Source organism: Typha angustifolia, chromosome 6, assembly GCF_048772165.1.
Source record: "Typha angustifolia cultivar Huaian chromosome 6, ASM4877216v1, whole genome shotgun sequence".
Taxonomy (NCBI): Eukaryota; Viridiplantae; Streptophyta; class Magnoliopsida; order Poales; family Typhaceae; genus Typha; species Typha angustifolia.
In genome coordinates, this window is record NC_133244.1 from 7,214,555 (window position 1) to 7,238,930 (window position 24,376).

The 24,376-nt window shown below is 34.4% G+C and overlaps 3 protein-coding genes across 5 annotated transcripts; all 3 read right to left on the reverse strand.

Annotated features, from left to right (window-relative positions):
* Nucleotides 1-5,040: 5,040 nt before the first annotated feature.
* Nucleotides 5,041-14,719, reverse strand: LOC140761150 (tropinone reductase 1-like). Its single transcript, XM_073098355.1, has 11 exons — nt 13,475-14,719; nt 13,141-13,348; nt 12,810-13,026; nt 12,197-12,303; nt 11,737-11,890; nt 9,403-9,406; nt 6,910-6,963; nt 6,581-6,788; nt 6,250-6,466; nt 5,644-5,750; nt 5,041-5,342 (listed from the first exon to the last, which is right to left on the reverse strand). Exons 1-11 carry the CDS (start codon nt 13,552-13,554, stop codon nt 5,166-5,168), a joined length of 1,533 nt encoding a protein of 510 aa, XP_072954456.1. The 5' UTR covers nt 13,555-14,719; the 3' UTR covers nt 5,041-5,165.
* A 1,064-nt stretch (nt 14,720-15,783) lies between these two features.
* LOC140761147 (noroxomaritidine/norcraugsodine reductase-like) lies at nt 15,784-18,759 on the reverse strand. Of its 2 annotated transcripts, none has more exons than XM_073098349.1 (5): nt 18,464-18,759; nt 17,286-17,493; nt 16,550-16,766; nt 16,340-16,446; nt 15,784-16,091 (listed from the first exon to the last, which is right to left on the reverse strand). In XM_073098349.1, exons 1-5 carry the CDS (start codon nt 18,598-18,600, stop codon nt 15,915-15,917), a joined length of 846 nt encoding a protein of 281 aa, XP_072954450.1. In that variant the 5' UTR covers nt 18,601-18,759; the 3' UTR covers nt 15,784-15,914. The 2 variants fall into 2 exon arrangements, with proteins under 2 accessions (XP_072954450.1, XP_072954451.1); XM_073098350.1 differs by having other exon boundaries at nt 15,784-16,088; nt 18,464-18,752.
* An 867-nt stretch (nt 18,760-19,626) lies between these two features.
* LOC140761149 (tropinone reductase homolog At1g07440-like) lies at nt 19,627-21,642 on the reverse strand. Of its 2 annotated transcripts, none has more exons than XM_073098353.1 (5): nt 21,450-21,639; nt 21,129-21,336; nt 20,348-20,564; nt 20,142-20,248; nt 19,627-19,920 (listed from the first exon to the last, which is right to left on the reverse strand). In XM_073098353.1, the coding sequence occupies exons 1-5, from the start codon at nt 21,527-21,529 to the stop codon at nt 19,747-19,749; spliced, it is 786 nt and encodes a 261-aa protein (XP_072954454.1). In that variant the 5' UTR covers nt 21,530-21,639; the 3' UTR covers nt 19,627-19,746. The 2 variants fall into 2 exon arrangements, with proteins under 2 accessions (XP_072954454.1, XP_072954455.1); XM_073098354.1 differs by having other exon boundaries at nt 19,778-19,920; nt 20,171-20,248; nt 21,450-21,642.
* Nucleotides 21,643-24,376: the final 2,734 nt, after the last annotated feature.

A 24,376-nucleotide genomic window follows, 5' to 3' on the forward strand; every position in this document is an offset into this window, starting at 1 on the left:
TGTGATGCTTATCTTCTTTCCCTTTCGCATTTAATCATGCATATCTACTTAGCTCCCATCACATTCATTTTGAACAATCATGATTCATGAGAGACTAATTTGTATTTAACTAACTTTGAGCATAAATCACAACCATTAAATATACACGACTATTATATTAAATTAATTCAGATAAGTCTACCCATATTAAATCTCTACTGATTTAATACAATGGACCAAGGCTTTAGTGATCTCTTTCCTTTAAGAGACCAAGGCTTTAGTGGACTATTAAATTGAAATTTTTAAAATTTTTCTGCTAATTTCAATAAATCTTGCTCTATTTGTCCACTTGCCAAACAAAGCCGTTTACCTTTTAATGTCAGTAATATTTTCTCTATTAAATCATTTGATGTTATTCATTGTGATATTTGGGGTCGTTATCGACATCCTTCCTTTTCTGGTTCTCATTATTTTCTTACCATTGCCGATGATTTTTCACGTTTTACTTGGATATTTTTGATGCAACATAAAGATGAAACACAACTGCTTTTAAAACGTTTTTTCAGTTATGTTTCTACTCAATTTGAAACTCGCATCAAAACTGTTCGAAGTGATAATGGTGACGAATTTATCTCTCTTCGTTCTTTTTTTCAAGATAACGGTGTTATTTTTCAACATTCTTGCGTATACACACCTCAACAAAATGGGGTTGTGGAACGCAAACACCGTCACATTCTTCAAGTAGCAAGAACATTAAAATTTCAAGCTAATCTTCCTTTCCAATTTTGGGGAGAATGTGTTCTTACTGTTGTTCATATCATTAATCGGCTACCTTCCCCAATTTTAGCCGATAAGACACCATTTGAGCTTCTTTACTCAAAATCTCCTACTTTTTCCCATCTACGAGTTTTTGGTTGTTTGGCTTATGCCACAAACATTCATACCTCTCATAAATTTGACTACCGAGCTACACCTTCCATTTTCATTGGATACCCGATAGGTCAAAAATGTTACAAACTTTTTGATTTATTAACACAAAAAATTTTCACAAGTAGAGATGTCCATTTTAAAGAAGATATTTTTCCTTATTCTCCAAATAATACCTATTCTCTACCCTTTCTTTTGATCCAAACAACAAGCCCATCAAAGGGAGATGATGCAAGTCCCATAAGCCCATATGACCATTCTTTTGAACCCAACTCAACCATATTACCATCATTTGAACCTAACCCACCCACCTCACCACCCTCCACCACAACTCTACCACCACCATCACACATACAACCACCTGAAATTTGTTCACCCATGAACCTTCTCCCCGCCACCACCACCTTGCCATACTACCACCATTCCCTCTACCGGAACATCCGATCCACCACCACCAACCAATGTTCCTCTCCGCCGCTCCACTCGACAATCTAATCCACCTGTGAGGTTCAACGATTACCTCTGCTCTACCGTCACGCATCCTCCCTCTGATCCAGTCACCTTCTCCTCTCCAGATTCGCGCAAAGGGACAAGGTACCCACTGACCAATTACCTTTCTTATCATCGCTATACACCTGCACACAAATCGTTTATTGCTTCTATCAGTCAAGAGCGAGAACCGACCTCTTACAATGAAGCTATCACCAACCCTCAATGGCGTGATGCAATGAAGCTTGAGTTAGATGCTCTTGCTGCCAACGACACATGGAGTCTGACATCTCTTCCGGCTGGCAAGAAACCTATAGGATGTCGGTGGGTTTACAAGATCAAACGTCGCTCTGATAGCACAATAGAGCGACATAAGACGCGCTTGGTTGCTCAAGGATTCACCCAAATGGAGGGCATCGACTACCACGAGACTTTCTCTCCCACAGCAAAAATTATTTCTGTTTGCTGTCTTCTTGCCTTAGCTGCTGCCAGGGGCTGGCCACTTCATCAGCTTGATGTCCACAATGCATTCCTCCACGGTGACCTGACTGAAGAAATTTACATGTCTCCACCACCAGGGCTTCGGAGATAGGGGGAGGAACATCTCGTCTGCTGTCTACACAAATCGCTCTATAGATTGAAGCAAGCCTCCCCCTAGTGGTTTTCAAAGTTTTCTTCTGTCATCACTTCCGCTGGCTTTATACAATCACGAGCCGACTACTCCCTCTTCACCAAAAAGAAAGGCAAGTCCTTTACCATTCTCCTAATTTATGTCAACGACATTTTGATCACTAGAAATGATCCAAACAGTATTGCTGCCATCAAGAAGCATTTGCATAAAAATTTCAATCTTAAAGACCTTGGTGAGTTGAAATATCTTCTAGGATTAAAAATCTCTGCATCTAGGAATGAGATTTTTTATGTCACAAAGAAAATATGCATTAGAAATAATCAAAGATGCAGGTCTATTAAATGCTGCTCCAGTGGACACTCCTATGGAAAGAGGCTTAAAACTGTCAGATAAAGATGAATTGCTTAAAGATCCAGGCAGATATAGAAGATTGGTGGGCCGCCTGATATATTTGACAGTTTCAAGACCTGATATCACTTATTCTGTTCATGTCTTGAGTAGATTCATGCATCAACCTAGAAGACATCATATGGAGGCGGCCTTACGCGTTGTTCGATATCTAAAGGGTGCTCCAGGTCAAGGTCTATTCTTTTCTTTAAAAAATGATTTGAAATTCCGGGCCTACTGTGATTCAGATTGGGGAGGTTGTCCTCTCACTAGACTGTCCACTACAGGGTATTATGTGTTCCTTGGGTCCTCACTAATTTCATGGAAATCAAAATGACAGAAAACTGTATCATTATCTTCAGCCGAAGCGGAATACCGCGCAATGACAGGAGCTTACTGTGAGTTAACATGGCTTCGGTGCCTATTAGGAGACTTAGGCCTTATTCACCATGGACCTGCTTCCTTATATTGTGACAACAAGGCTGCTCTCCATATAGCAGCAAACCCAATCTTTCATGAACGCACAAGGCACATAGAAATGGACTGTCACTAGATTCGAGACAAGATTCAAGATAGTTCAATAATTACCAAGCATATTGGCTCAGCAAATCAATTGGCAGATTTGTTAACTAAACCTTTGGGAAAGGAAATATTTATACCTATGGTACGCAAGTTGGGCGTGTAGGATATCCACTCTCCAACTTGAGGGGGAGTGTTGGAAAAAAATATTGAAAACATATTTGATTCCAACTTAAGAATGGTGTTTGTTGGAAAGAAATATTGAAATCAGATTTGGTTCCAACTTGAAGGGGAGTATTGGAAAGAAATATCAAAATCAGGAAATAAATTTCAAAATCAAATTTTATTACTATTATTATTGATTTGGTTAATCTGTTTGTTATTTACTTTCCTTGTATATAGCAACACTATTCTAATATGTTGGATAGACAAGCTTAATTATAGGAGAGATTGTTGTAATCTCCTCCTATTTATGTACTTGATTCATTTTAGTGAAACACACAATTCTCTCATTCTAATCCTTTTACACATGCGCTGCCCAAACCAAACTGGGTTCGAAATTACATTATTTGATTAGCTTTAGGAGAGGGGAGGATTGATTTCGAGAATGATTTCCTCTTATCCTTTCGTTTGTTGGTGACCAATTAAGGCATGCTTAACAACGCACTAATCTAGATTAAATTTTAGTGTGCGTTAGTTAGTTATTGCGTAGGCTCTAACCTAAATCTTGGAGTCTTAATTACACGTCCATCAATTAATGCTCTCGAGCCCTTAACGAGTTGCCCAAATGTTGACACTAAAACAATTCTATGATGCTTGAATTAAATGCTACAAATATGATAAAGTGAGACTTTTGTAGACTTTTGTGAACACGCTAAACGGCCAAATATGAATCTTTGTATGTGTGAACGTCTGCGGGTTGCGTTCGAATACTCCCCATGTGCATTCGAATGTTCAAACGACGGACTAAACATTTGAATGCAGAGTGTTTCTCCTGTGCCTTTATGTAAAATTGCATACTTCTTCAACTATCATGACACCGTTTAAGCATTTCAATAACGATTTTAAAATCATTTTGAATACTTTGATTTCAAAATTAATCTTTCACTTTAATATTATTTATTAAATATCTTATATCTTAAGCATATGCTCATATATAAAATATAGACACATTATATGAATATAAATTATGTTTTGAAATATAATTTGCCAATTACATAAGTACAAATAAACCTAACAAATGATATTTTTCTACAAATCACACTATATATTCTCTATTTATTGATTAACACTCTATTTTTTAGCATTTTATAACTAAATAGAAGTGTACCAGCAAAAAAAAGTATTTTATTAAGATATACTAAGTAATTTATAAAATATATAAATTATCTCCTAGGGAAAAAGATTTTAATTTTATAAGTGTAGGATTTAGTTTTGAGGAAGAGAATTTAGATTTAATTTGGTAGAGTTTAGTTTTGAAACAGAGTACTTAGAATTTAGTAGGGAATGGTTTAGTTTTGGATAAGAGTTTGTTTAATTTTGGGGAAGACAATTTTGATTTGGCTAGCGTGGATTAGATAAAAAAAATTAAGAATATTTTAGTAATTTCATCAATAAAGTTATATATATGTAATAGGATTAATATTAGTTAGTCAAAATAATATCAGAACATTATTTAAAAATTATAGAAAAGAGGTCATGTTACAAAATATTCGAATACAGAATGTTAATAAAAATATAGAAAAAAAAAATATAGGATGTGGTTTCTAGAATTCTCTTATAGTTTAACTTGTGTTACTGGTCACTAATGTCATTAGTGCTAATTACTTCCGCATTGGACATAAAAAGTTTCTCTATAACTAGAGTTGTTTGTACCATATAATAACCATTGATATAAATATTGCAGTGGGGCATTAGGGCAAAATGTGCAATGAATATTGGCATGTAAACACATGGGAAGATGGTAGATTTTAGAGGGGCATTGGATTGTATAAAGGTCTAAAATGTAAGTTTTTAAAAAATAATTTTATTCTGCATCATATCAAATATCATTATATCTGCATCGATCATCACTAGAGACAGAATTTGAATTGGGTTTCACTCTAACATACATGATGACCTAGCTCGTATTATTTATTTAGAAGTTACAAATAGCTCGACCTTTATCTACGCAGAAGAGTTAACCAATCAAGCACAGTTTACAACTACATCATCTTACACCTATTACTAATTTCTAGGAGTCATAAATGGTTAGACCTCCGTCAACACAAATAACTTGACCATTTATATAAGAAGAAACTGGCATGTAAAGAAAAGCTGTGAGAGACGCCACTTCTTCCGGCTCACCCACACGCCTCAAAGGAATACGTAACACTGCTTTCGCTTTGATCTCTTCGTTAGGAAATACCTCCTGGATTAAAGTTAGAAAGTTTAAATTCACATACAATATTTATTTGCAAGGTTAAATATAATTCAACTACTCTACTTTGGATAAAAACTATTGTATCCTCTTAACATCATTTCTTTTTGTTGGCATCACAAAGAGTCAAAGCTACCATGAATTTTCTCTTTGAGTACTTACTTATTTATTTAATAGAAGCAATGCTATTAAGTTATTCTATTGTCTCTATTAATAGTACTTGTAATGTAGATTAAAAATTTAAGATAGTAGAATGAAGCAAAATATATTTAATCTTAATGAGAAATCTTACCGACTTCAATAGGGGGGTTGTGATGGGACCTGGTGCTATGCAGTTTGTTCGAATACTATCATTTGCCCACTCGCATGCGAGGTTCTTTGTGAGTTGATTTAGTCCTCCTGATATAATTATAAATATAGAACTAATAAATTCGTGCTAATCTTGTTTCATATAAAAAAATAAATAAAACTATGCTATCAGTAGTTAGGAAAATTTGCATATAACACTATGTTTTTTAACGAAATTATAATTTACAATTTATATTTTTACTATTTACAAATTGAGCCATATAATTTATTAAATATGTAAAAAAAAAAACACCATGTTACTAGATCTGTCGGTTGAACTTAATCAAACCTCTAAGTTACGTTAATTGTACTATAAATTATAAAAATATCCTCAATCAAGTCATATTAAGAGTATTTTAGAAATAAAATATTTATATGTAATGAAATCTTGTCATAATGTTAGTTCAAATCTAATCCAAAATATTTTTTACACGTATTTTACTAAATCATATAGCTTGATTTATAAGTAGTAAAAATATAGACACTAAACTATAATTTCATTAAAAAATAAAGTATTATATGCAAATTTGCCTTATAGTTATTTATCTACCCTTGGTTGCTGAGTAAATGGACATATTTTTGAAACCCTTCAACCCTGCAATTGAGGAGATAAACACAATGCTCCCTTTTCCTGATGCCTTGAGAAGAGGGTGAGCCATTTGGCTCAAATGGAAGGAAGACTCCAAATTAGTAGCCATTAAGTAGGAGTATTCTTCGGCAGTACAATCCAGAGCCGGTTTTACAATGCCAGTTCCTGCGTTATTAATCTACAAATTGAGAGGCAAAGTTTTAATGAGCCACTCTTGTTATAACTAATTTGCAAATTGAGTCTAGTAACAGTATCTAAATATGTAAGAAGTTTTAATAACCCGAGAACTTACTAGGATAGTGAGTTTCCCTTGAAAAATGGAACTGACCCTCTCCATTAATCTCTCTCTCTCAGCTCGAGAGGAGACATCGCAAACTGATCCAGTTACAACAAGATTCATATCTGCCCATTCCTGCAAACATTTCTTCAGCTCTGCTTCGTTCCGTGAACAAGTGTGGACTGAAGCTCCAAGCCCTGCTAACTCTTCAACTATAGCATGCCTGCAATCTCTTTTCTCTTAGTCTTTTATAAACGATTACAAGATTAATGTTGCTATGAACACTTGTGAATGATAATAAGATTAATGAGGGGGACAAAAGAAAAAGAAGAAAAATAAAATACCCGATTCCTTTGGTGCCTCCGGTGACGAGAGCCGTCATGCCGGCAAGAGACCATCTCTGAGCTCTGCTGTTCTTTTCCATGGCTTCCTCCTCCTTCTTTGTCTGTAACTTTATTCTACCTAGCCTCTAAAATTTATAGTACGTTTCTAAGTTTTGTCCCACTTTTCTACAAACTTTTCCAAGTTTTCCCACATTTCTACAAATTTTCTAAGTTCAGTCGAGTCGTGCAAAATCGTCAGCAAACAAAACCAACGACCAGCCGCTTTGACCAGAAATAAAATTCAAGCTGAATGTTATAACGAGAGGAGTCCTACCAGTTTGGAATGATGTTGATGGATCTCAATACATAAAGAAATCAAATGATTTAAAATGTAATTTCGCGAGAATTTATTTCTAATTAACTTAACCTAATAGTTGATATAGTTCATAATCACCCTTAGGGTAAATTGCCCTTATTTTAGTAGATGCCCAACTCTCATGACTTCTTCTTCTGTCTTTCTCACATGAACTCTACCGTATGAATTATTATTAGGATCTCTGAATTCTTTTCTTCTTTTAAAGTCTTAGCAAAGTTTTTCCTTTTTTCTGAATTTATTTAGTATTTAGTCTTCATTCATTAGATCGTGTTTTAGGGAGCATTTTGTGCTCGTGAAAATTAATCTAAAAGCTTCTCTATTTTTTCCCTTAAAAAAGGTGTCATGCCTTTTTTTAGAGTAAAATAATCTTTCCATGACATAAAATTGATCATGTAATATTCGCACATTAGCTTTTAATAAAAATATTTAGCGGATAACTAACATAGTGGGTATGTAAGAGGTTTTCACTAATTATGGGGGTTAATATGTCGTGAAAAATAAATTAAGATGTATATGGAAACGAATTGCAGTTCAAGAGGTCTAGATGTAGTATCCATTTTTAAAGTTATAATTACTAAAAGTCGATCCATATAAGAGTAATTATCATCACAAAATTGCCATTGAGATAATGTTCAAATGGTAAGACTAATATTAGACTCTAATATTATGCTAAATAATCAAATAACTTAAAATTTGATGTTGTTTGATAACCGACTAATAATGTATATCATATCCTTTAATAAAAATATATGTACATAACAATGTGAGTGATGTATTAATATTTTTTCTAATAAATGATGAAAAAAATTAAGATTTACGTCAATCTTTAGGTATGCTCTTATACTAATTGAAAAAGTAAGAAACGCTCTTAAATATGAGATCTATCACACGTTATCGATAATAATATGCGAAAAATAAAGCTTGAAAAAGACGATCGCAAAATACAAAAGTTTTTACTTGGAAAAACCCACGACTGGGTAAAAAAAGTACGGATCCAAACTCAGATCTAAATCAATCACTAAAACCTATAATAGTTAACAAGAAGCATATAGATCACCCGTCGATCCCCACGACTCAATCTGTACCGACCTTGCTCGTTAGACACTGCAAAACACTACTTTTCGTGATAGGTTTTCAAACCTCAGTGACCATTGAAGTTGATTTTTTCGTCTCGGTGACTCTCAAAACGTAGTTTTTCACAAATCGGATGTAGATGGATGAGAATGATTCAACATGTTCTGTCTAAAATTAAGAATTGATCTTCAATAGCCTCCAAATGGTGATATCCAGATTAATAATTGGCGGTACTCAATCTAGGGTAGGGGTGTAAACGAGCCGAGCCTGAGCGAGCCGGCTCTAGCTCAGGCTCGGCTCGAAATTAGTTTCGAGCCTCACAATGTTGCTCAGGCTCGGCTCAGCTCAACCCGAGCCGAGCTCGAGCTGAGCCTAACCGAGCTCGAGCCGAGCCCGAGCAAAGCTCGAGCTCGATTAGAGGATAAGGCGGTGGTGACGTGGGCGGTGGTGACGTGGGCGGCGGCTTGCCGAAGGAGTCGGAGACGAATGGAGGAGGCCGACGACGGAGGAGGAGGAGGAGGAGGAGGAGGAGGCCGACGACGGAGGAGGAGGCCGACGACGGAGGAGGAGGAGGAGGAGGCCGACGACGGAGGAAGGTGTGGCGCCGTGGTGGTGGTTTGCCGTCGTTGCCGATGGAGACCGACGGGGAGGGAAGAATGAAGGTGATCGGGTGGATGAGGGTGAGAGTGAAGGTGAGGGTGGGGGAATTGATGATGGGGAAGGTGATGTGATGGGAAATGTGAAGTAATTAATGAGGGTGGGGTAGGTGAGGGTGGGGTAGGTGAGGATGATGAATGTTGAGGTAGGTTACGGGTGAGAATGAGTTAGTGAAGGAAACGTGGCAATATTTCCTTATGCCACGTGTCCTTAGTCATAGGGACTCAGGCTATCGAGCCTATCGAGCCGAGCCTGAGCGAGCCGGCTCTAGCTCAGGCTCGGCTCGATATTAATTTCGAGCCTATTATAATGGCTCGGGCTCGGCTCAGCTCTGATCGAGCCGAGCCGGACTCGAGCTTCACCCGAGCTTCACCCGAGCCGAGCCCGAGCTGCTCGTCAAGCCTGACAGCCCTAATCTAGGGTTAGAACACATACAGATATAGTGTTCACACATACAAATGTTCATATTTGATCGTTCACAGCTTGTTCACATTTCAAGTTATCATATTCAAAACATGTCTCATATAACTCTAGAAATTGCAAATTACGTCGGTGTGTTCGATTGCAGTTTAATTGTGTTCGAACATGATAACTTGAAGTATGAACATGCGTGAAGGGTCAAATATGAACCTTTGTATATGTGAATGCTACCTCTGTATGTGTGTACGTCGGCGGGTTGCGTTCGAACGCGCCAAGTGCATTCTAACGCCCTGTTCAAATGACAAACTAAACAGTTGAATACAGAGTGCTTTTTCTTGTGCCTTTAGGTAAAATTACGTACTTTTTCAACCATTATGACACCATTTAAGCACTTCAATAACGATTCTAAAATCATTTCGAATACTTTGATTTTAAAATTAATCTTATATTTTAATATTCTTCATTAAATACCTCATATTTTGTACATATGCTCATACATAAAATCTAGACACATTATATTAATATAAATAATATTTTGAAATACAATTTGCTAATTACATAAGCACAAATAAACCTAACAAATGATATTCTTTCTAGTTTGAAAATTGTACAAATCACAAATTATATATTCTCTATTTGTTGATTAACACTCTATTTTTGAGCATTTATAACTAAATAAAAAAGTATCAACAAAAAAAGTATTATATTAAAATATACTAAGTAATTTATAAAATATCTAAATTATCTCCTAGGAAGAAGATTTTAATTTTAACAGTGTAGGATTTAGTTTTGAGAAAAAGAATTTTGATTTAATTTGGTAGAGTTCAGTTTTGAAACAGAGGACTTAGAATTTAGTACGGTATGGTTTAGTTTTGGGGAAGAGTGTTTAATTCTCGGGAAGACGATTTTGATTTGGCCAGCGTGGATTAGATAAAATAAATTAAGATTATTTTAGTAATTTGACCAATAAAGTTATATATATAACAAGATTAATGTTAGTTAGTCAAAATAATTTTAGAATATTATTTAAAAATTATAGGAAAGAAAAGAGGTTGTGTTACAAAATATTCAAATACAAAATGTTAAAAAAAATAGAAAAAAAATATAGGGTGTGTTTTCTAAAATTCTCTTATAGTTTAACTTGTGTTACTAGTCACTAATGTCATTAGTGCTAATTACTCCGCATTGGACATAAAAAGTTTCTCTATAACTAGAGTTGTTTGTACCATATAATACCCATTGATATAAATATTGCAGCGGGGCATTAGGGCAAAATGTGCAATGAATATTGGCAAGTTAACACTAGGGGTGTAAACGAGCTGAGTTTGAATGAACCGAATTTTGCTCAGGCTCGGCTCAGCTCAACTCGAACCGAGCCTAACTCGGGCTCGATTAGAGGATGAGGCGGTGCCTGCGTGGATGGCGGCTTGTCAGAGTTGGAGACAGATAGAGGAGGAGGCGACGACGAGGAGATGGTGAATGAAGGTGGAGGAGGAAGCCGACGGAGTGGACGAGGACGAGGCCGACGGAGAGGAGGATGTGGTGCTGTGGTGGTGGCTTGTTGATGGAGCTCGACGGAAAGGGAGGAGGTGACGGCGCTTGGGGTGAGGCTAAGAGTGGTGATCGGGTGGATGAGGGTGAGGGTGAAGGTGAGGGTAGGGTGGGTGAGGGACTTGAGGGTGATGGCCTGATGGGTGAGGATGGGGAAGGTGACGTGACGGGGTGCGTGACGTGATGGGTGAGGGTGGGATAGGTGAGGGTGATGGATGGTGAGCGTATGGGTTAGTGATGGACACGTGGCAATATTTCTTTATGCCACGTGTCTTTAGTTATAACTAGTCAGGCTATCGAGCTTATCTAGCCGACCCTGAGAGAGCCCACTCCAGCTCAGGCTCGGCTTGGTATTAATTTCGAGCCTGTTACAACGGCTCGGGCTCGGATCAGCTCTGACCGAGCCAAGCCGGACTCGACCTTCAGTCGAGTGGAGCCCGAGCCGCTAGTCAAGCCTGATAGCTAGTTAACATATGGGAAGATGGTAGATTTTTATTATGTATACATATGAAAAAAATCCTTTATAAAAAAAAAGTCAAAAAGAGAAAATAACGACAGCTATTTAAAATTTAGAGGGGCATTGGATTGTATGAAGGTCTAAAATGTAAGTTTAAAAAAAATAATTTTATTCTGTCTCACTCTAACATATGTGATGACCTAGCTTGTATTATTTATTTAGAAGTTATAAATAGCTTGACCAATCATGCACAGTTTACAACTACGTCATCTCACAAGTATTACTAATTTCTAGGAGTCATAAATGGTTCGACCTCCATCAACACAAATAACTTGACCATTTATATAAGAAGAAACTGGCATGCAAAGAAAAGCCGTGAGAGGCGCCACCTCTTCCGGCTCACCCACACGTCTTAGAGGAATACGTAACACTTCTTTCGCTTTGAGCTCTTCATTAAGAAGTACCACCTGAATGAATTAAAGTTAGAAAGTTTAAATTCACGTAGAATATTTTTTTTACAAGGTTAAATACAATTCAACTACTCTACTTTTGATAAAAACTATTGTATCCTCTTAACATCGTTTCTTTTTGTTGGCATCACAAAGAGTCAAAGCTACCATGAACTTTCTCTTTGAGTACTTACTTATTTATTTAATAGAAGCAATGCTATTAAGTTATTCTATTGTCTCTATTAATAGTACTTGTAATGTAGATTAAAAATTTAAGATAGTTGAATGAAGCAAAATATATTTAATCTTAATGAGAAATCTTACCGACTTCAATAGGGGGGTTGTGATGGGACCTGGTGCTATGCAGTTTGTTCGAATACTATCATTTGCCCACTCGCATGCGAGGTTCTTTGTGAGTTGATTTAGTCCTCCTGATATAATTATAAATATAGAACTAATAAATTTGTGCTAATCTTGTTTCATATATAAAAAAAATTAAAACTATGCTATCAGTAGTTAGGAAAATTTGCATATAACACTATGTTTTTTAACGAAATTATAATTTACAACTTATATTTTTACTATTTACAAATTGAGCCATATAATTTATTAAATATGTACAAAAAAACACTATATTGTTAGATCTGTCAATTAAACTTAACCAAACCTCTGTGTTACGTTAATTGTACTATAAATTATAAAAATATCCTCAACAAAGTCATACTAAGAGCATTTTAGTCATTTTAAAAATAAAATATTTATACCTAATGAAATCTTCTCATAATGTTAGTTTAAATCCAATCTAAAATATTTTTTACACGTATTTTACTAAATCATATAGCTTGATTTATAAGTAGTAAAAATATAGACAGTAAACTATAATTTCATTAAAAAATAAAGTATTATATGCAAATTTGCCTTATAGTTATTTATCTACCCTTGGTTGCTGAGTAGATGGACATATTTTTGAAACCCTTCAACCCTGCAATTGAGGAGATAAACACAATGCTCCCTTTTCCTGATGCCTTGAGAAGAGGGTGAGCCATTTGGCTCAAATGGAAGGAAGACTCCAAATTAGTAGCCATTAAGTAGGAGTATTCTTCGGCAGTACAATCCAGAGTCGGTTTTACAATGCCAGTTCCTGCGTTATTAATCTACAAATTGAAAGGCAAAGTTTTAATGAGCCACTCTTGTTATAACTAATTTGCAAATTGAGTCTAGTAACAGTATCTAAATATATAAGAAGTTTTAACAACCCAAGAACTTACTAGTATAGTGAGCTTCCCCTGGAAAATGGAACTGACCCTCTCCATTAATCTCTCTCTCTCAGCTCGAGAGGAGACATCGCAAACTGATCCAGTTACAACAAGATTCATATCTGCCCATTCCTGCAAACATTTCTTCAGCTCTGCTTCGTTCCGTGAACAAGTATGAACTGTAGCTCCAAATCCTGCTAGCTCTTCAACTATAGCATGCCTGCAAGCTCTTTAATCTTAGTCCTTTATAAATGATTACAAGATTAACGTTGCTATGAACACTTGACAATGATAACAAAATTAATAAGGGGTACAAAGAAAGAAAGAAAAAAAAAACAAAGAATACCCGATTCCTTTGGTGCCTCCTGTGACGAGAGCAGTCATGCCGGCAAGAGACCATCTCTGAGCTCTGTTGTTCTTTTCCATGGCTTCCTCCTCCTTCGTCTTCCACCTAGCTTCTAAAATTTATAGTACGTTTCTAAGTTCTGTCCCACTTTTCTACAAGCTTTTCAAGTTTTTCCCACTTTTCTTTCCAAGTTCAGTCAGTGGTGCAAAATGGTTAGCAAACAAAATCTGTCACCAACTGCTGATCTCATGGATATATTCAAACATTTGACAAGATCTAAAATTCAAGCTGACTGTTCTAACATTTGACAAGAGGAATCCAATCGGTTTGGGATGATGTTGATGGATCTCAAATTCTCATTACGTGACGCAATTAGCTGATTTAAGATGTGAAGATTCAGAGAAATTGTTTCTAACTTAACCTAATAATTCTTATATTTCTTAATTACCCTTAGTGTAAATTATCCTTACTGTAATAGATGCCCAACTCTTAATGACTTTGTCCTGAAAATAGATATCTTATTTTTAAAATTGCAATTTATTTACACTAATTATTTTTAAAAAATATTTTTAGTCATAAGTAATACCACTTAATTAAACGGATAGAGTAAGGTCAAAAATGTAAGTTTCAATAACATATATTATCATTTTGCATGTATTATTTATTTAGGAATTATAAATACCTCGAACTTCTTCAACACACCTGCCTTAATTAGTATTACTTATTTTTAAGAGTTGGCTCGACGCAAATGACTTGACCATTTATATAAAAAGAAATTAGCATGTAAAGAAAAGCCGTAATGTGATGGATTTAAATTGACAGTGGGTTGATGTTTAAAAAGTTTAAATTGACATAGAATATTTATTTACAGGGTTAAATATAATTCAACTTCTCTACTTTGGATAAAAACTAGAATACCCTCTAAACATCATTTTTTGGTTGGTATCAGAAAGAGTAAAAGCTACCAAAAATTCTCTCTTTATTTATTTTTTAATTTAACAGAAGCAACGCTATTAAGTTATTCTATTATCTCTATTTATAATACTTGCAATCCTAGTTTAATTTAAAATTTAAGAGGATAGATGAAGTAAAATATATTTAATCTTAATAAGAAATGTTACTGAGTTTATTAGTAGGGTTGTGACGAGAGCTGGTGCTATGCTGTTTGTTTCTAAACACCTAAATCATAGGCACGATTTTAACCAAAACATTACTTAAATCTAAGCCTAGTCCATATATTCGCCCAAGAGATGTGACTAAGAGATCTTTAACCACAAAGGCTACAAATATGGAGCGAGAAATGGAGCAAGAGCTCGATGCACTCCAACGCACCGACTTTCATATTTATTAAAATAATAATATAATATATATTATTATATTACATATTTTAAATTATTTAATATGTCATCTTAGTGTTATTATTTTTTAATAAAAAAATATATTGTTAGAAAACTCTCATCGAGATCTTTAAAATAAGACTAATATTCAATAGTTTTGGAAGTAATTTTAAATTACTAAATTTATAATTAAACGCATCGAAATTACATTACACGAAATAAACATCGAAATAAGCATTACATGTCATTAACTAAAAATATCAAAATTACATTGGAAAATAATTTTGAGTAATTATATTTTATGACACGTAATTTATTAAACTCAATTTTATAAATAATAATAAAATATAAATTTAAATTAACTCAAAAATAATTTAATATTAGACTCATTTTAAAATTCTCGATAAGACATTTTCAATGGTTTATTTTTGTTAAAAACCGATTAGTAAAACTAATTATATACTCAGTTTAACTAACTAAATTATTTAATAAAAAATACAAATAGAATTAAAATTATTGAAAATAATAATTATTAGATAATTTTAGTATTTTCAAAAGGTTGAAATGACAAATGGAGCAGGACTCCAAATTTAAAGCTCCACTGTTGCTAGCTCCAAATTTAGAGTTAGCTTTAGAGCCTGGTTGTAGTTGCTCTAAAAGTGACGTGGAATATTAACAATAAACACTAAGTTTTAAAATTCTTTTTTCTAAAAATAATTTTATCTGTTGAGTAGTAGATGTAACATCCAAAAATTTTAAAAAAAAATTAAAATCAAAATCGAGTGCAGGTGCACGAGATTTAGGATTTGGATAAGCTTCACTGTAGCTTATGCAATACGAAGTTTATAATTAATATGATATTGGGCTCCCCTCTCAAAATGAAGTCTGCATTTGCCTATATGCATATTTACTTATTTCTAAGAGTCATAAATGGTTCCACCTCTGACTACATAAATAATTTGACCATTCATGTAAGAAGAAATCGGCATTTATTAGTTATTTATGCTTATAAATAGCTCAACGATACAAAGTTTATAATTAATATGATATTGGGCTCCCCTCTCAAAATGAAGTCTGCATTTGGTTATACATATTACTTATTTCTAAGAGTCATAGATTGTTCGACCTCCATCGACATAAATAACTTGACCATTTATGTAAGAAGAAACCGGCATGCAAAGAAAAGCCGTCAGAGGTGCCACCTCCTCTGGCTCACCCACACGCCCCAAAGGAATACGTGACACTTCCTTTGATTTGTACTCCACATTTTCAAGCACCTGCTATGTTAAAAATTAGAAAGTTAGGATAAAACTATTTTACCCTCGGAACATTCTTTTTGGGGTATCACCAAGTATCAAAGCTACTATAAACTCTCTCTTTAAATATTTATTTATTTAACAAAAGTAAAACTATTAAGTTATTCTATTATCTCTATTAATAATACTTGTAATCATAGTTTAATTTAAAATTTAAAATTTAAGAGGGTAGAATGAAGCAAAATATATTCAATCTTAACGAGAAATCTTACCGACTTCATTAACGGAGTTGTGATCGGACCCGGTGCTATACAGTTTGTTCGAATGCCATCCTTTGCCCACTCACATGCAAGATTCTTCGTGAGTTGATTAAGCGCTCCTGATATAATATCACAAAATTGGGACTAATAAATTTGTGCTAATATTGTTTCATAATTAAAAAAAAAATACAACTACGCTACTATTAGTTATTTATCTACTACCCTTGGTTGCTGAGTAAATAGATAAATTGTTGATAGCTACCACCCCTGCAATTGAGGAGATAAACACAATGCTCCCTTTTCCTGATGCCTTGAGAAGAGGGTGAGCCATTTGGCTCAAATGGAAGGAAGACTCCAAATTAGTAGCCATTAAGTAGGAGTATTCTTCGGCAGTACAATCCAGAGTTGGTTTTGCAAAGGACGTTCCTGCATTATTAATCTACAAAGATGCAAAGTATTACGAGCTGCTTCTTTTTTAAAATACCAACAAAGTCCAGCAGTAGTAATGAAATAAGTAAGGATTTCTAACAACATTTTGAGAAATTTAAATAATAACAACACCCTGCTATTTTCTTTTATTGTCATTCACATACAGCACTTTACATTTAAATTATAACACCTCAAGAAAAATACTATGACTTAATTTTCACATAACTTAAGCTAAAGAAATATAGAATTTTTTATTACTTCTAGACATTGATAATTAAAATATATCTAAAAAGATCTAAAAGAGCACTGATGGAGCTTATGTTGTTAAATTTTCACTTGTTAAAAAAAAAAATCATAATTTGTCTCTAATTCTAGTTCACTTTTTAACTCAGTGATATTTAAGTTATTGCCACGGGAAGGAAAATGCATGGATTGAATTGATAAACTTCTACAATGGGAGGGTGTGAATAATAATAAAAGTAAAACATATGATATTTTTAATACATTCCCACGACATTTAATAACTTACCAAGATAGTGAGCTTCCCTTGGAAGATGGAACCGACCTTCTCCATTAATTTCTCTCTCTCAGCTCGAGAGGAGATATCACAAACTGATCCAGTTACAACAAGATTCATATCTGCCCATTTCTGCAAACATTTGTTGAGCTCTGCTTCGTTCCGTGAACAAGTATGAACTGTTGCTCCAAATCCTGCTAGCTCTTCAACTATAGCATACCTGTAAGGTTTTTAATCTTAGTCCTTGTAAATAAAAATAAGATTACTATTGCTATGGACACCTACAAATGTGTTAAATACGAGAGGCTTCTACTATGCTGACTCAGCTCAAATTGAGTCAAGCTCGAGTCTTGACCAAGTCCAAACTTTAAACAATTAAATCAAAAATCTAGTAGTTATGAATATATATATATATATAACTAGGCCTAAACTAGCCTCTCTTTTTTTTTAGTTTAAGTTTAGCATATTTAATAAACTACATTTGTTTTTCATTTAGACTTAGCTCTTCTATTTTTTTTTAAAGATTTTTTATATTTTTATTATTTATAAATCAAGTCCTATAATTTTAGCGTAGAAAACACATTGCTATTATATACGTTAGCTAAATTTAATCAAATATCTATATTAAATTATTTATACTAAGAAAATTATAAAAATATTCTCAACTAAGGCATATACAATCTCAGCCCAACCAAAATAAACTCAACCCAATTAAACTAAAGATAACTTATACTAAGCGAATTTTAGGTCTTTTTAAAATAAAATATTTTTAATTAACATAATATTCTTACGGTATTAGTTTAAATCTAATCGAATAATATTTTCTTTGCGTATATTTATTAAATTATAAAACTCGATTTATTTGTTAAATTATAGAACTCGATTTATAAATAATAAAATTATAGGAGTATAAATGAATTAATCATAGTCGTTCATTTTCCAATGAGTATATCTAAATTGAAAATTCTAATTTTACCTTTTATCTTGTAGCCACAAACATTGAATATTGACCATTTCATCCCGTATTAATATTGCTTTAGTATTTTAAGTATATATTTTTATTCAGACATCCTATTGATATAAAATTATAGTCACTATTTAAATTTTTATAATTTACTTATGTTTAGATTGAAGGGGATCTAGTTCGTAACATATATTACTTTGCACTTTATTAATTAGGGAAAAATTACCCGATTCCTTTGGAACCTCCGGTGACGAGAGCCGTCGTGCCAGCAAGAGACCATCTCTGAGCTCTGCTGCTCTTCTCCATCCTCTTCTCCTCTGTCATCGTCTCCGTCTCCATCTCCATCTCCGTCTCCGTCTCCATCTCCTACTTCGTCTCCATCTCAAACTTATAACTCTACTTAGCCTCTAGAATAGCAATCATTTTTCCAACTAGTGTCCAAGTGGCGCCCAAAAGGTCAACAGCATAATTTCTCACCTACTGCGGTCTATCAATCAAATTTGGGACCTTTCTATTCAATATTACTTTAATAAAATAATATTATTATTACTACTTAGAAAGCAAACAGCTGACACGAATTCCACTCCCAGAAAGAAAAAACCACCGCCCACACCCGAGTGTAGAAATTTTATTAATGGATAATTATTTAATTATATTAATTAATTCAAAAACTTAAGTTGTTAAGAATGATATTCTTTCAGTTTACCGTATGCTCTTTTGGTGTTATTCCACCTTGGACATACAAATTTTCTTATAACCAGAGTTGTTTGGTATACTTCCTAATAACCTCTCCTCTCTTCTCTCTTCTCTCTTCTCTCTTCTCTCTTCTCTCTTCTCTTTCAATAAGGAGATCAGTAGAAGAAGTAAAGGCGACGAGAGTGATTGAACGAGGAGGCGTAGAAGACGCAACGAGGATTTAGGCGAAAGATTTTATTATAAAGGAGTTAAAGAAAATAACATAGTATTTTAAATTTTTTTTGCCATTTGGAATATATGAAGGGCCAAAAATGTAAGTTTTAATTTATATTTGAACTTTTTCTTACATAATTACTAACCAATTTTTTTTTTAAATATTATAGTTTCCATTATATTTATAGAATATTATGGTTGCCACTGGAGTCCTTCGGCTCTTTTAGAATTGTTTTAGGTAGAATATGACCGAATATTCTTAATATATAGTTAAGAAAGGGAACATATTTTATAAAAAGTATCTTTTTTCTTATCTTGTTGTAGCTTTTTAACAACAATTAGTTAGATTTAACTAACGAGATGATATGATAGTGGCAATTATATTATATTAAAGAATGCAGTGGCTATTATAATATTTTAATAATAATTGAGTGACAATTATGTAATGTGATCAATGCATTGGCCTATAAAACAAGAGAGTAAAAGGGACATACGAAATGTTATTGATGAGTAATAGTGTCCAATGAATGAATGACCCACTCGAACATTTATTTAAAAATTTAAAGTTAACTCTATTATTAACTTGCACTTATTCTTCGTTTAAGAGTCATAAACGACTCGACCTCCATCAACGCAAATGATCTGACCATTAATATAGGAAGCAACCGGCATGCAAAGAAAAGCCGTGAGAGGTGCCACCTCCTCTGGCTCACCCACGCGTCTTAAAGGAATACGTGACACTGATTTTGCTAGGAGCTCCTCGTTATTACACACCTGTTAAATTAAAGTAAATTATCATAGAATATTTATTTATACAATTAGATACATTTCAGGCCCCTCTACTTTGGATTTTTTGAATATTTATTTATTTAACAGAAACAATGCTATAAAGTTATTCTATTGTCTCTATTAATAAAGCTTATAATGTAATTTAATTAAAATTTTAAGAGAGTAGAATGAAGCAAAACATATTTAATTTTAATGAGAAATCTTACCGACTTCAATAACGAGGTTGCGATGGGACCTGGTGCTATGCAGTTTGTTCGAATGCTATCATTTGCCCATTCGCACGCGAGGTTCTTTGTAAGTTGATTAAGTGCTCCTGATATAATACCACAAAGTTAAGATTTATAAATTTATGCTAATCTTATTTCATTAAAAAATATATATATAACTTTGTTATTAATAGTTATTTATCTACCCTTGGTTGCTGAGTAAATAGATAAATTTTTGAAAGCCATCACCCCTGCAATTGAGGAGATAAACACAATGCTTCCTCTCCCTGATGCCTTGAGAAGAGGGTGAGCCATTTGGCTCAAATGGAAGGAAGACTCCAAATTAGTAGACATTAAGTAGGAGTATTCTTCGGCAGTACAATCCAGAGTCGGTTTTGCAATGGACGTTCCTGCGTTATTAATCTGCAAAGATGCAAAGTATTACGAGAAGCTTCTTTTCTCAAATACCAAAATTTGCAAGTTCAGTCCAGTAATGGTATTGAAATAAATAAGGATTTCTAAGAACACTTTGAGAAATTTAAATACTATTATCATTCACATACAGTAGTACGGTATGGATATTTTTCATTTCACCTTATATTTTAATTTTAATATCTCAAAAAAAAATTATTACTACGTAATTTTCACATAACTGAAGCTAACGAAATAAAAAATATTTTATTACTTTTAAACAGTTAATAATTAAAAAATCTAAAATACTCTTAATTTATCACTAATGGAATTGTACTTGATATGTTAAAGAAATTTATATTGTATTAGTCTCCAGAGTTCAACACTCTCACTTCTCTAAGAATTAAAAAATCATAGTTTGTCCTTTAATTTTAGTTAATTACTCAATTATATTAAGTTATTTACAGTTATTATTAATTTAATTCATCAACATGGTACTTGCCCACTGAAAGCGAAATGGATGGATTAAATTTATAAAAATCAAATATATAATTTCTATGACTTTTTCTGACTTACCAAGATAGTGAGCTTCCCTTGGAAAATAGAACTGACCCGCTCCATTAATCTCTCTCTCTCAGCTCGAGAGGAGACATCGCAAACGGATCCAGTTACAAGGAGATCCATATCTGCCCATTTTTGCAAACATTTGTTCAGCTCTGCTTCACTCCGTGAACAAGTATGAACTACTGCTCCAAGCCCTGCTAGCTCTTCAACTATAGCATGCCTGCAAGCTCTTTAATCTTAGTCTTTTGTAAATGATTACAAGATTAATGTTACCATATAAACACTGGAGAACAATAATAAGATTAATAAGGGGAACAAAATAATAATTAATACCCAATCCCTTTGGTGCCTCCGGTGACGAGAGCAGTCATACCGGAGAGAGACCATCTCTGAGCTCTCTTGCTCTTCTCCATGCCTTCCTTCTCACTCAGATCACTTAGACTATAAAATTTATAGAAAATTTCTAAGTATTTTCTCACTTATCTACATATTCTCTAAAAGTTCAGTCGAGTGGTGCAGAAAGGTCTGCAAACAAAACGTACAAGCAACTACTTGTCTCATGGATACACTCAAAAAGTTGACAAGATTTAAAATTCAATTGGATAAATTGCCGGAGGAATTCTATCCGTTTAGGATGCTGTTGAAGGATCTCAAATACTCAACACGTAGCGAAATTAGATGATTCAAGATGTAATAATTTCACGATAATTTATTTCGAACTTAACCTAATAATTTTTATATTTTATAATTATCCTTAGTGTAAATTGTCCTTATTGTGGTAAATGCCCGACTCTAATGTCCTCTTCCAATATCTACCGAGTGTTAGACAATTAAGAGTAAACTATCTAAAATTAGATAATCAAACCGGCTCAATTAAGCACAACAGTATCCATTATGTTTATAGGGATTAAGAATTACTAAATTACAGTTTAACCATTTAGCTTGATTCTGATTTGAAGTATTTCTTTTTGCAAAAAGTCTTTAGAAGTGACCACCACCAAGTAGTTGAAAGGTCTTATTAAGCTTCACATCTCTACAATGTGATGCTTATCTTCTTTCCCTTTCGCATTTAATCATGCATATCTACTTAGCTCCCATCACATTCATTTTGAACAATCATGATTCATGAGAGACTAATTTGTATTTAACTAACTTTGAGCATAAATCACAACCATTAAATATACACGACTATTATATTAAATTAATTCAGATAAGTCTACCCATATTAAATCTCTACTGATTTAATACAATGGACCAAGGCTTTAGTGATCTCTTTCCTTTAAGAGACCAAGGCTTTAGTGGACTATTAAATTGAAATTTTTAAAATTTTTCTGCTAATTTCAATAAATCTTGCTCTATTTGTCCACTTGCCAAACAAAGCCGTTTACCTTTTAATGTCAGTAATATTTTCTCTATTAAATCATTTGATGTTATTCATTGTGATATTTGGGGTCGTTATCGACATCCTTCCTTTTCTGGTTCTCATTATTTTTTTACCATTGCCGATGATTTTTCACGTTTTACTTGGATATTTTTGATGCAACATAAAGATGAAACACAACTGCTTTTAAAACGTTTTTTCAGTTATGTTTCTACTCAATTTGAAACTCGCATCAAAACTGTTCGAAGTGATAATGGTGACGAATTTATCTCTCTTCGTTCTTTTTTTCAAGATAACGGTGTTATTTTTCAACATTCTTGCGTATACACACCTCAACAAAATGGGGTTGTGGAACGCAAACACCGTCACATTCTTCAAGTAGCAAGAACATTAAAATTTCAAGCTAATCTTCCTTTCCAATTTTGGGGAGAATGTGTTCTTACTGTTGTTCATATCATTAATCGGCTACCTTCCCCAATTTTAGCCGATAAGACACCATTTGAGCTTCTTTACTCAAAATCTCCTACTTTTTCCCATCTACGAGTTTTTGGTTGTTTGGCTTATGCCACAAACATTCATACCTCTCATAAATTTGACTACCGAGCTACACCTTCCATTTTCATTGGATACCCGATAGGTCAAAAATGTTACAAACTTTTTGATTTATTAACACAAAAAATTTTCACAAGTAGAGATGTCCATTTTAAAGAAGATATTTTTCCTTATTCTCCAAATAATACCTATTCTCTACCCTTTCTTTTGATCCAAACAACAAGCCCATCAAAGGGAGATGATGCAAGTCCCATAAGCCCATATGACCATTCTTTTGAACCCAACTCAACCATATTACCATCATTTGAACCTAACCCACCCACCTCACCACCCTCCACCACAACTCTACCACCACCATCACACATACAACCACCTGAAATTTGTTCACCCATGAACCTTCTCCCCGCCACCACCACCTTGCCATACTACCACCATTCCCTCTACCGGAACATCCGATCCACCACCACCAACCAATGTTCCTCTCCGCCGCTCCACTCGACAATCTAATCCACCTGTGAGGTTCAACGATTACCTCTGCTCTACCGTCACGCATCCTCCCTCTGATCCAGTCACCTTCTCCTCTCCAGATTCGCGCAAAGGGACAAGGTACCCACTGACCAATTACCTTTCTTATCATCGCTATACACCTGCACACAAATCGTTTATTGCTTCTATCAGTCAAGAGCGAGAACCGACCTCTTACAATGAAGCTATCACCAACCCTCAATGGCGTGATGCAATGAAGCTTGAGTTAGATGCTCTTGCTGCCAACGACACATGGAGTCTGACATCTCTTCCGGCTGGCAAGAAACCTATAGGATGTCGGTGGGTTTACAAGATCAAACGTCGCTCTGATAGCACAATAGAGCGACATAAGACGCGCTTGGTTGCTCAAGGATTCACCCAAATGGAGGGCATCGACTACCACGAGACTTTCTCTCCCACAGCAAAAATTATTTCTGTTTGCTGTCTTCTTGCCTTAGCTGCTGCCAGGGGCTGGCCACTTCATCAGCTTGATGTCCACAATGCATTCCTCCACGGTGACCTGACTGAAGAAATTTACATGTCTCCACCACCAGGGCTTCGGAGATAGGGGGAGGAACATCTCGTCTGCTGTCTACACAAATCGCTCTATAGATTGAAGCAAGCCTCCCCCTAGTGGTTTTCAAAGTTTTCTTCTGTCATCACTTCCGCTGGCTTTATACAATCACGAGCCGACTACTCCCTCTTCACCAAAAAGAAAGGCAAGTCCTTTACCATTCTCCTAATTTATGTCAACGACATTTTGATCACTAGAAATGATCCAAACAGTATTGCTGCCATCAAG

Excerpts from the sequence above, each read along its gene's own strand:
- LOC140761150 (XM_073098355.1), bottom strand. The coding sequence starts at position 13,554 with ATGGAAAAGAACAACAGAGCTCAGAGATGGTCTCTTGCCGGCATGACT. Across the intron at positions 11,891-12,196 it reads CAACCCCCCTATTGAAGTCG|GTGGTACTTCTTAATGAAGA; the intron begins GTAAGATTTCTC and ends TAATTCATTCAG. Across the intron at positions 6,467-6,580 it reads AAGGGAAACTCACTATCCTA|ATTAATAACGCAGGAACTGG; the intron begins GTAAGTTCTCGG and ends CTCAATTTGTAG.
- LOC140761147 (XM_073098349.1), bottom strand. The coding sequence starts at position 18,600 with ATGGAGACGGAGACGGAGATGGAGATGGAGACGGAGACGATGACAGAG. Across the intron at positions 16,767-17,285 it reads AAGGGAAGCTCACTATCTTG|ATTAATAATGCAGGAACGTC; the intron begins GTAAGTTATTAA and ends GCATCTTTGTAG. Across the intron at positions 16,092-16,339 it reads CAACTCCGTTAATGAAGTCG|CAGGTGCTTGAAAATGTGGA; the intron begins GTAAGATTTCTC and ends TTTTTAACATAG.
- LOC140761149 (XM_073098353.1), bottom strand. The coding sequence starts at position 21,529 with ATGGAGAAGAGCAAGAGAGCTCAGAGATGGTCTCTCTCCGGTATGACT. Across the intron at positions 21,337-21,449 it reads GGAGGCACCAAAGGGATTGG|GCATGCTATAGTTGAAGAGC; the intron begins GTATTAATTATT and ends AAGAGCTTGCAG. Across the intron at positions 20,565-21,128 it reads AAGGGAAGCTCACTATCTTG|ATTAATAACGCAGGAACGTC; the intron begins GTAAGTCAGAAA and ends GCATCTTTGCAG.